This window comes from Mandrillus leucophaeus, unplaced genomic scaffold (genome assembly GCF_000951045.1).
Source record: "Mandrillus leucophaeus isolate KB7577 unplaced genomic scaffold, Mleu.le_1.0 Scaffold86, whole genome shotgun sequence".
Lineage (NCBI taxonomy): Eukaryota > Metazoa > Chordata > Mammalia > Primates > Cercopithecidae > Mandrillus > Mandrillus leucophaeus.
The window spans coordinates 4,808,658-4,821,060 of record NW_012109363.1 but is presented as its reverse complement, the minus strand read 5'-3'; the positions used below and the strand labels follow the sequence as shown (position 1 = coordinate 4,821,060).

At 37.8% G+C, this 12,403-nt stretch overlaps 1 protein-coding gene across 2 annotated transcripts in view; it reads right to left on the bottom strand.

Annotated features, from left to right (window-relative positions):
- CDCA2 (cell division cycle associated 2) overlaps positions 1–12,403 on the bottom strand; it is a 50,055-nt gene that overhangs the window by 13,039 nt on the left and 24,613 nt on the right. For both annotated transcript variants that reach the window (XM_011968843.1, XM_011968844.1), the window contains exons 9-13: positions 11,572–11,659; positions 10,863–11,107; positions 9,346–9,424; positions 7,851–7,939; positions 6,181–6,318 (exon numbers count right to left, since the gene is read on the bottom strand). In XM_011968843.1, coding sequence (XP_011824233.1) covers positions 6,181–6,318; positions 7,851–7,939; positions 9,346–9,424; positions 10,863–11,107; positions 11,572–11,659 — 639 coding nt within the window. The remainder of the gene's footprint in view (positions 1–6,180; positions 6,319–7,850; positions 7,940–9,345; positions 9,425–10,862; positions 11,108–11,571; positions 11,660–12,403) is intronic.

The window sequence follows — 12,403 nt, the reverse complement described above, 5'->3', positions numbered from 1 at the left end:
TCTTCTTACAAGAACACCAGTCAGAGTGGATTAGGACCCACTCTGTGGATCTCATTTTAACTTAATAACTATTCTAAAGACCAAATCTCCAACTACAGTCACATGCTGAGATCCTGGGAGTCAGGACTTCAATATATAAATGTGGGAGGGGTCACAATTCAGTCCATAACCAGTAGTTGATCACATATATTGTTTTATAACATGCTTTTTTCATTTTAACAGTAAGCACAGTCATCCTGCAGTATCTGTACGGGAATTGGTTCTAGGACTTCCTGTGGATACCAAAAATCTGCAGATACTCAAGTCCCTGACATAAAATGGCACAGTATTTGCATACAGCCTATGCAAACTTCCTTTCACAGCATTATACTGTAAAAATACAGCATAACTATGCTTTAAAGCAGCTCTAGATGACTTAACACTGAATACAATATAAATACTACATAGTTAATATGCTGTATTTTAAAATTTGTATTTTTTAAATTGTTGTATTGTTATTGGATTTTTCTGAGTCTTTTCTTTTTTAAAAAATAATATATTAAAAAAATACAGATGGGGTTGTACTATGTTGACCAGGCTGGTCTCGCACTCCTGGCCTCAAGCAGTCCTCCAATCTCAGCCTCCCAAAGTGCTGAGACTACAGGTGTGAGTCACCTCGCCCAGCCCTGAATGTTTCTGATTCAACCAACCACAGATGCTGGACCACAGTATATAAAGGGCCATCTGTGTCCCCTTGGCATCACTGCATAGAAGTGTATGGAAGTTCTCTTCACAGCTTTCTACAGCTGCCTAATACTCACTTTATGGAAACACCACAGTTTTTTTCAACAAGTCTTATATCGATGAGCATATGGTTTGCTTTTAGTCTTTTGCTTTACAAAGAATGCTGCAATAAATAAACATATATTTTTGTATTTTGATCAGTGAATCTCTGAGATAGATTTCTAGAAATAGGCCTAGTGGGTCAAAGGATAAATGAATATTTAATTTGGCCAGATACTGCCAAATACTCCTCCACAGAGGTCTGCTTTAACAGAAAATTTATGAGTGTGCGTTTTTGCCCCATAGCCTCACCACGTGAGTGTGCTGTCAACTCTCAGATTTTTGGTAATCTAAATGGTGAGAAACGCATCTCAATGCACGTTAGAGATGCAGTTCTCTTACGATGAGGAAGCCTGAACATTTCCTTCCTATGTTGAAGGTCATTTTCATTTCAGTTTTGTAAATGTTTTGTTATCTTTTGAAGACTGTTCCTTTCTAAGTAACTTAGAAGCTCTTTAAATATTAGTGACATTAATCCTTGGTGTCTGATATGAGTTGCAAATACTTTTCCCAAGTTTTGTCCTTTGTCTTTTAAATTTTCTTATGGGGATTTTTTTCCTTATGTATACTCCATGATGTATGGTTCAAAAGATATCAAATTCACCAATCCTTTGCCCTCACTGTTTCTGGTTTTTGAGTCACACTTTGGGAACTTTCTCTATTTCTGGTTTATAAAGGAATTTACTCTTGAGGATTCTAACGCTACTTCTGGTTGAGAAGTGGCGTTTAATCTAATTTTAGTTATCTGTCAATGCCTTGCTATGAAAGATGAAAAAAAACTGCTCACTTAAAACCAAACCTGCCTCTTTTCTATGTTAATTTTGGTTCTTCTGTTGGTAAACATTGAACTTTTACATTTCTATTTCTTTTCATTAAAATTTAAAATATATATCTTGAATGTCTCATGATAATGATGATAATGGCCACAAAGCTTACTATGGCCAGGCACTTTTTTCTAAGAGTTGAGCATGCATGAATTCATTAAGATTCACAAACTTCTAACATCCATTTCCACCACTGTTCTACAAACAAACAAAACAGGAGTCCAGACTTTTACCCAGCATTGCACTGGAGGGAGGAATGAATGCAGGATTTAAACCCAGGGGTCTGGTCCAGAGTCTGCACTCTTGCCAGCAACACCATTAGCCCCCTTGTTTCTACCTTTTTAACTCACTTTTCACCTTCTGCTATTAATTACATTTTCCTGTTATTATTGGATTGTTAACACTTACATTGTCCTACACAACAAAAAGCTTCTTTAGTTGAAAACAAATGCATCTATATTATGATGACTGTGCAAACATTTTTCATGGCTCTGCCAAGCACAGCTTTCATATTCCTTTCATCTCCTCTGGGCCCCTTGAGGGAGATGATTCCTAGCACCATAAAATCTACTTTTCCTTATTCTGCATTATTGCTTGAAATCATAGTAACGTTTGCTTCATATTTACTCTAAAACTTTTACACAGACTTCTATTTGAAATGGTATATAATTACCATTTTTTTTTTTTTTTTTTGTATGTGACATACCTTTCATTCTTTCAATCACAGGTCTTTTCTGTTTTTTTCCTCCAGCACCTTCTCCCTGCTCAAATTTGGACTGGTTGCTCTTCTGGGCTGGTTGAATAGCTATAACCAGCGATTTCCCTTTGATCACGCTCTTGTATTGTTAGACCCATTGTGTCCTGAATTCTTAAGCTTAGTTCCTCATTTTGCTAGAGTTTCTCCTCCAGTAGCATCCAAAGAAAAATAACTTCATGGCTGGGCATGCTGGCTCAAGCCTGTAATCCCAGCACTTTGGAAAGCTGGGGTGAGAGAAGTGATTGAGCCCAGGAAGAGTTTGAGACCAGCCTGGGCAACAAGGTGAGGCCAACCCCCACACCCCCACCCTGCTACAAGAAAGTAAAACAAAATTAGCCAGCCAGGCGTGGTGGCTCAAGCCTGTAATCCCAGCACTCTGGGAGGCTGAGGAGGGCAGATCACGAGGTCAGGAGCTCGAGACCAGCCTGGCCAACATAGTGAAACCTCGTCTCTACTAAAAATACAAAAATTAGCCAGGCATGGCGGCGCGCACCTGTAGTCCCAGCTAATTGGGAGGCTGAGGTAGAAGAATCGCTTGAACCCAGGAGGTAGAGGTTGTGGTGAGCCAAGATCATGCCACCGCACTCCAGCCTGGGGCAACAGAGTGAGACTTCATCTCAAAAACAAAATAAAACAAAACAAAACTAGCCAAGCGTGGTGGTGTGCACCTGTAGTCCGAGCTACTCATGAGGCTGAGGTGGGAGGATCACTTGAGCCTGGGAGGTCAAGCATGCAGTCAGCAGTGACTGCAGCATTGCACTCCAGCCTGGGTGAGAGTCAGACTTTCTCTCAAAATAAAAAGAAAAGAAAAAAAGAAACACTCAAATGTCTTTTATTTTTTCCTTCACACTTAGTTGAGACTTTGGCTTGGTGTAGAATACTCAGTTAAAATTAAGTTTTCTTCTAAGTTTTAAATGAACTCTTGTATGATTTTGCGGCTTTCAGGCTATTGTTAGACTTGATGCCACTCTGGTTCTTATGTCTCTGTAGGAAAAGTCCACTTTCCTCCTTATCCTTATTGTTCAGTTTCACAGTTACAGGCCTACCCCCTGGTCGTTCTTCATTGTACCAGGCATTCAGTGGGAGCTTTTAACTTGAAGACTCCTTTCTTCAGTTCTAGGAAATCGTCTTCTTTTAATTGGATAATTTCTTCCATTCTATTTTTGGGAAATCCTCTTCTTTTATTTGGATAACTTCTCCCGTTCTCTTTTATCCTTCTTCTTCCTAATAGTCCTATAGGTGTCTCCTAGATTCTCTTGTTTCCAGTCTTTCTTTTGCTCTACCTTCTGGGCGACTTTCCTTAACTTTAATTCTTTTGTCCAACTACTAAATTTCATGTTTTTGCAATTCCTTTTTCATAGCATCTCCTTACTTTCATGCAGATGATATTTTCTTAAATTGGAGTACATATTTATGTATATAAAATTTCCTTCTATTCCTTGAATAACCTATTTCTCTGAGGTCAGTTTTTAACCTTATTAACATTGGTCTTTTCTCTTTCATGCTATTTGTTCAATTGTCTGTTTCTTATTTAAGATTGGGTAAGTTGGTATAGGTTTACTTGCTTTCCAGCTCAGTCTATTTCCTGCATGAAAATCCTACCTAGGAACTCTGTGTGGGGCAGGGTGGGGCAGAATGCTGGAGTGTCAACTGTCAGGATTTGCATCAGGGCAGGAGCTGGCTGTCAAGACTGTGGGACTTTCCAAATGCCAGAATGAGGGCTTTAATCTAGATGACAACATCTGTTCTGAGCATCAGGGTAGGAGGGGGCTGGCATGCCAACTGGTGCAAACTGTCCCAAATATAGGACTTCAATTCATCTCTCTGTTTTTCAGTACCACCTCTCACACTCACCATCCATCGTACCTGCCAATTCTGGGCCAGGGTCTCTTGGGATTCCCATGAACAGGCCTGCTCCCGGCTCCTCTCTAGTTCCCTCCTAGAACATTCTGAGCTGTCAATCTTTCCACCTTTTTTTATCTGTCAACATGCTCCCATCTGCTTGGTCTTCTAGAAATTCATTGAAAGCTGTTGTTGGTTTCTCAATACCCCTCCTCATCCCTTTCCTCCTCTCATTGCTATTCTAAGTGTATTCCTTTTATTACATAAATGGTATTAGTTCAGCAAAGTCCGGGGAGGGATTGCAGTGACTTAATGCTCAATCCTTTTTGTACTTTCTGGCTGTAATTTTATATGAATAGGTGCATATTCTTTGTAAGAGTGCTTTAAAATGTATTTATATATACACACACACACACGAAGAAAATCAATTTCTAATATATGTTGTATGTGTATTTTTGAATTAATGGTATTTTTTCAGTAAGATAATCTTTCATCATTTTATCAAGAATATGTGACCTAAAAAAGTGAACTAAAGCAGGAAAACACTCAGTTCCTTCCGGATTTAATGACTTAAGGATATCTGTGCCATTCAACCAAGAAAAGCAGTCATTTTTATTTCAGGGAGGGGGAAGGAAGTTTATGGAATGTTTTGGGTGGGTGTGTAGATTGATAAGTTTAGTTTTAGAAATGTTGATTTTGACACAGCATGGTTAAAGACAGATGTCTAGTATGTAGTTGAACACAGATTTATAGATCAGGAAGTTCTAGTCTTCATATATGGTCATTAACTATGTTTATGAAATTACCCAGAAAACAAACAATTTACAAGGGCAAAGAAGAGAATTCTGGAAAATACAAACATTTAACAATGGGGGACAGAAAACAAACCTTAGACAGAGACTGTACAGGAGTGTTCCATCATGTCAAATGCTAAGATGTCCAATAGGAACAGGACTGAAAAGTATGCACTAGCTTTAGTATTAAAAATAAGGTGAAGCAGCAAAGTGGTGAAGAAGGCCAGATGTCAGTGAATGTGTAGTAGCACTACCCTCAACTCCTGTGTGAGTGTCTCTAGAGGCTATGTCAGATGAGAAAAAGGATAACTCAGTTAGACTGGAAATTTTGCTGGACGGATGAGGTGGAAGGAAAAGGATCTGGAATTGAGATTCCTGACAAGAGTTGGAAACACTTCACTCAGTTCAGGATGAAGAGGGAAACGTGAACTTAAGGTGTGTCTAAAAGCTTAATAGTGCAGAAAGAATTTCAGAGTAAGGGAGTGAGTAGGCTGGATGGACAGGAAGTTGGGGGTCAGAGAACGAGCATTGCTACACATGCGAAGGTGTTAGGCAGTAACAAGTTGTAAGGGTGGCAGCAAGAGTGAGTAGGTGGCTTCAGAGTGTGGAGTCCAGATCACTGGGCTGGAGAAGGAAAAGGAACTGGATTAAGGTGTTAAATTGGCTAATCACATGGACTGTAAGTGTATCTGAGATGACGAGAAGTGTTAGGAAAGAATGAGAGCTAGTTTCTAAATTTTTCCTTAAATTTAGGGAAAATTTTGATTCAGCAACTGGAAGAAGAGAATCTAACAAGTAGCAAGTGGCACACTCATCCTTGTCTAAAAAAATCAGGATTCCCAAAAGGGTGATATGTTGGGGTAGATTCAAAGATGAGAATCAATTTCAGGTTTGAGAGCCTATTAATTTACTGTGCAGGACGTACGCAACACAAGAAGATGAAGAAGATGCAAAAGTGTTCCTTAGGTAATTCAAAGTTAAGTATATAACCCCCCAACCCCATTCTACTCCACGATAAGATTGCATTAATAATCTTTGTCCAATGTCGACTGGAAAAAAATTTGTTTCTGTATTTTCCTAATCATACAATAAGGAAACACACCACTTCTACTCTTTATTATATCTTTAAACACATGCTTACCTGATTCTTCTTAGGAAGTGCTCTCTTTGTACACTTCGTTTCTTGAGACTTCCTCCTATTACTTTTCTTTTCTTTACAAGGCTGAACTTCTGTATTCAATAAGTTGCAAATATTTTCTTCTACAAAACTGACCAATTGCTATAAAGAAAGTGTAAAGTAAGGATACTATAAAGCACAAGCAATTACATGTTAATGTGCAGCTCTCAATCTTGTTGTGCTTCCCAGGATGCTTCTACCACTTTAGATCCCACTTCTTAATTCACAAATCCTATTAAAAGCACTTCGATGAAAATTGGTGGAAATGGTAATTACCAATTTCTGAATCATTAAATGCAGACCCAGAAGCATATATACATCACCCAATTATATTGGGGAAGAAAGAAAAAACAGCTTAAGAATTCGTTAATTTATTCATTCATCAACTACTCATTAAGAACCTACAATTTAGCACCTAACTGCTGGGTTATGGGGACAAAATCATGAATTTTTAGATTATCTAGGTTTGAATCCTGGGTTTAATATCCAACCATATAAGCTAAATAGCCCATGAGAGTATATGTTTATACTTTATGATGTTATAAACAAAAATCCAAATTTTATCTAATTTAACAAAATAGCAAAAAACATGCATTCAATGGGAGTTATGCTTATATATAAGTCGCAGGTGAAACCAAGTGTTAAAAATCAAACAGAATGAAACACAATTTTAAAAAGGTTATACTTATATCATTTTCTGGTTCTGTTAATTACACGCTGATCCTCTTCACTTTCACCTCAATGAAATTCATAAAATCATACAGATCCCAAACAAATTTTGTTAACTTCCATGTTAACACAGTTCTGAAAGCAGCTTTTTTTTGAGACGGAGTCTCGCTCTGTCGCCCAGGCTGGAGTGCAGTGGCGAGATCACAGCTCACTGCAAGCTCCACCTCCCGGGTTCCCGCTATTCTCCTGCCTCAGCCTCCCCAGTAGCTGGGACTACAGGCGCCCGCCACCTCGCCCGGCTAGTTTTTTGTACTTTTTAATAGAGACGAGGTTTCACTGTGTTAGCTACGATGGTCTCGATCTGACCTCGTGATCCGCCCGTCTTGGCCTCCCAAAGTGCTGGGATTACAGGCTTGAGCCACCGTGCCCGGCCCAAAGCAGCTTTTTAGATTTTTCTTCTAATAGAATTAAAATCAAATCAGAAACACATTATCACCTTATAGGTTACATGCTAGGTAGGATAAAGTATTCGTTTTTGTTTTTGTTTTTTTTGAGACGGAGTCTTGCTCTGTCACCCAGGCTGGAGAGCAGTGGCACGATCTCGGTTCACTGCAAGCTCCGCCTCCCGGGTTCACGCCTTTCTCCTCCTGTCTCAGCCTCCCTAGTAGCTGGAACTACAGGCACCCGCCACCACGTACAGCTAATTTTTTTTTGTATTTTTAGTAGAGACGCGGTTTTACCGTGTTAGCCAGAATGGTCTTGATCTCCTGACCTCATGATTCGCCCACCTCGGCCTCCCAAAGTATTGGGATTACAGGCGTGAGCCACGGCACCCGGCCAAAGTATTAGTTCTTAATGACACTGACTAAACCAAGATTTCACCCATTATCATTTGACAACGAAAACAGAAAAAGTATATTGCACGATTTAAAAACAAGTATGTTGTGCCAAACACAAACACTTACATTTCTTCTGTTAGAAGTCCTTGTTATTCTACCAACTTTATGAGAGGCTATTTTCTCATGGTTATTTGAAGAACTAAAGGTATCTGTGCCTGATAAGACAAAGACAGAATCAGGGTAGGAAACCAAAAATTATAACATGCATCTTCCTTTGGAAACACTGTGTTTAGGATATCCACATTTAATATCATATCTAAACAAAAAAAAGAGGAGTCAAGCAGCAGAAATTTTGAAATCCAATTTTTTTTTCGTTTTAAAAAATTTTAAGTTTACTGGATACTCAGAAACTTTCACCACTTTCCATGGTGACTGCTTAACATATTACCAAGCTAAGACGGCAGAATAAATCACATTATAATAAATGCATGTATTTTCATGAACGTCCATTTATTCCACGATACATTTTGTATAATGAAATCACAATAAAGGACATTAAGATAACCATGAAAATACTTTACTTGTTTTAAATTTTATTTAAAGTGTAGGATAGGAAAATTTTATTTTGACCACTTTACTTTTTTGAGATGGAGTCTCACTCTGTCACCCAGGTTGGAGTACAGTGGTGCAACCTCAGCTCACTGCAACCTCCATCTCCTGGGTTCAAGTGATGCTCCTGCCTCAGCCTCCTGAGTAGCTGAGATTATAGGCACCCACTACCATGCCTGGCTAATTTTTTTTTTTTGTATTTTCAGTAGAGACCAGGTTTCACCATGTTGGCCAGGCTGGTCTCAAACTCCTGACCTCAAGTGATCCGCCTGTCTCAGCCTCCCAAAGTGCTGGGATTACAGGCATGAGCCAACGAGCCCGGCATGTGACTTTTAATGATATAAATGAAAGGCATATAATGTGTTTAAGGGTATGGGTTTTGGAACGTGATAGACTGTAGTTCAAATTTTAGCTCTAACTTAGTAACGCATGGCTTGGAGTTTACTATGTTTGGTTTGTGTCAACAAGAAGCCACTAAAGGGTTTCCGCCAGGGAGGACACCTGAATAAAGGTGCCCATCCCATGACATCTGCCAGCTAAGTCCTGGTTTGTCAGAAAAGATGGGAGCAATCTCTGTTGCTTTGTCATAATCATAAAATATCCAGAGACCTTGGAAAGCACATGTGCTAAAAATGCCTCATTAATGTTGAGGAAAAAGTCTGGATATTCAAGAATGATCCTTATAATCCAGATATCAGTTCTGTAAACTGTGAATAGCAGTTTGTCATTGATACTTAAGAGTTGAGAGGCTAACTCCACTGCTTCTAGCAACTAACAAAATGGGGATTCCATCTGAGGAAGTGAATTGTGGGTGATTATGAAGTATGAGGCTTGGAATGGAAAAGGGATGGATGAATAGCTTCATGTCAGCTTTCCAATACTATTAGGTTTTTTTAAACCAAGTATATGTTGTGGTAACAAATACAAAATTTTTAAAAGAAAATAAAAATAGTCAACATATACACACATAAAAAATGACACTTATGATTTTAAGGTAAACAAAAGTTACTACCTGAAAGGGTCTCAGAGATTGAGGACTTATTAGGAGAACTCAGAATGGCAAATGACACTTGAAGTGGTTCTATGTTTTCCTAAACAAAGGAAAAAAGAGTAGAAGTTAGATATCTTTAAAAGCAGTGAATATATAATGTGCCCAAAAGAAAAGTAAGAATTTATTTTGGTAGGAGAAACTATAATAAACATAAAGATGGGTAATCAATAAAAGATTCTAAAAGTCAAAGCAAAACAAATATATTGAATAGAAAAATATATGTATATCACTTACCAATCATGTTTGCAATTGAAGGTTTACTAACTGCAATCCATCAAACTATTAAGAAAATTTATAAGCAAAAGTACACATAATGATCTGCTGCTAAATTTCTAACTCCTATAAAGAAAATTTAAAAATTCATTCATAAACACAATCTAATGCTATAACATTACTCAGGAAATTCCAGGGTCAGATGGCAATATAAATACAGATAGCAAATCTTTTCCACATAATTGCTGGTAAGACATTAACTGTTGGTTTTGCATAGACAACATTTGTCACTTTGAAGAAATTCTCTTTTATTACCATTTTGCTCAGAGGTTTTGTTTTTTAAATGAGAAATGGATACTGGATTTTGTTAAATGCTTTTTCTGCATCTACTCAGATGACCATATTTCTGTCTTAGTCTCTTAACAAGGCGAATTACACTGATTGTTTTTCAAACATAACACAACTTTGCAGCCCAAGGCTAAATCTCACATGGTTATGATGTATTTTATCTTTTTATATGTTGCTGTGTTTACAAGGATACTGAACTGTAGCTTTCTTCTCTTGCAATGCCTGTCTGATTTTAGCACCAGATTAATGCTGAAATCACAATGCTGACATCAATTAACCTACTCCTTCAATTTGTGGAAAAACTTGTGTAGAATTAGTATTTTAACTTGCTCAAATATTTGGTAGTATTCATCAGTAAAATCATCAAAAACTAGCCAGGCATGGTGATGTGTGCCCATAGTCCCAGCTACTTGGGAGGCTAAGATGGAAGGATACGGGAGGATAGCTTGAGCCTGGGAGGTTGAGGCTGCAGTGAGCCGTGATCACACCACTGCACTCCAGCTTGGGTGACAGAGTAAGACCCTATCTCAAAAAAAAAAAAAAATCATCTGTACCTAGAGTTTTATTTGTGGGAAGGTTTAACTAAAATTTAAATGTCTTAAGTTGATATAGGGCTACTGAGGTTATTTATTTCACCTTTAGTGAGTTTTGATAGTTTGTCTTCCAAGGAATGTATCCAGTTTACCTAAGTTGTTAAATTCATTGGTATAAATCTGTTCAATATGTACAAGGAGTCAGGGAAGTATTATTTGTAATGGGGAAAAATTCATAAAAACCTACATACAAAATAGATTAATTTAAACCATGGCATATCATTTAGTGTATCTCATTATTTCAAAGCATAGTTATTGCTCATGCAAAGCAGGTGAAGCCCGATGAAAATACAGGCAAGTTTGTTCCATGCTTTTCACACTTACAAGATTCTCCCCCTTGTCATCAAAATCTGGTTGAGGTAATGGTTCAGGAACAGGTGACTGCTCAAGCAGCAGGGAACTGGGACCATCGAAGTCCTTTTTACAAACAGGTGTTCCTCCTTTACGCAATGGAGTATTTGCTGGCAAAGATTCATCAAACACTTCTGGGCTTAAGTCCTCTCCAAAAGTAACTCTCTTCCTCTTCCTCATATTTAGAAAGGCCAGTGCTTCAAAATTTTCTTCATCTTCTATAATTAGATAATAAATGACAGTAACTTAAAAATTAAGCTATATTTCTTATCTAAAAGGCATATACTAGAATCTTTTAATGTGATTATATTCAGCTATTATTTGTATAATAGCTAGTAAAGCTACAAAATAATTGTTGGTAGAGCAAATTCAAAATGGAGAAGATAAGCACATTTCCAATTAAAATATGGTAACAGATTTCCAAGTAAAAATGTGCATATCTTAAACATTTATAAAATTGAAATATAAATTTTCTTACAAATCCCACCACTAAGTAAAAATGGATCCATGAAATGGACAGACCAATTCTGAGGCTCTCCAAGGAGATTCTATCCCTCTCAACTGTTCTTCATTCACGTGTTATTTCAGAAACATTAAGGCATTGAAAATTTCATATATTATACCAGGTTTATTAACAAGAAAATGATATCCACAAGCTTAAAAACAAGTATGAATTTCTTACCTGCTTCTTTATCTTTGCAACAGTTTGGGAGATTTGAGATTAAGCTGGGATGAGTCCCATCATCATCACAGAGGTTGTTACAGTGTTCCTAAACAGAATAAACATCAATGAATCATTTTACATATAGAAATACACAGATGTCGTCATTAAAAACGGCAGTTTTGAAATTCTCTGTCAGCTGCAGATAGATACTCTTGTATGAAAGATTACCTTTATTTTCAATAACTGTCCTGGCTCAAAACCATGATATCAGGCACAAATCATAACTATGTCCCCTACATACCACTTTAGAACACAGCATTTCAGGGCAAAATTGAAGCACAGGAATCAATAAACGGGGATCAAATTCATTCAATGTTTGATCTAGCAAATAAAGTTAAGGAAAACATGAGTAGCTAGAATAACAGCATATGGTTATCACTTGGTATCTATGGGAGATTCGTTTTAGGGCCCCCTAAGATACCAAAATCCACGGATGCTCAAGTCCCTTTTACAAAATGGCACTACATTTACATACAACTTGAACACATCCTCCTGTATACTTTAAATACTACTTATAATATCTAATACAATGTAAATGTCATATAAAAGAATACTTTTTATTTATTTATTTATTTTTGAGACAAGGTCTGGCTCTATCACCCAGGCTGGAGTGCAATGGTGCAATCTCAGGTCACTGCAACCTGTCTCCCAGGCTCAAGCCATTCTCCCATCTCAGTCTCCCGAGTAGCTGGGACTACAGGTGCGCACTACCACACCCAGCTAATTTCTGTATTTTTCTGCAGAGATGAGGTTTCGCCATGTTGCCCAGGCTGGTCTCGAACCCATGAGC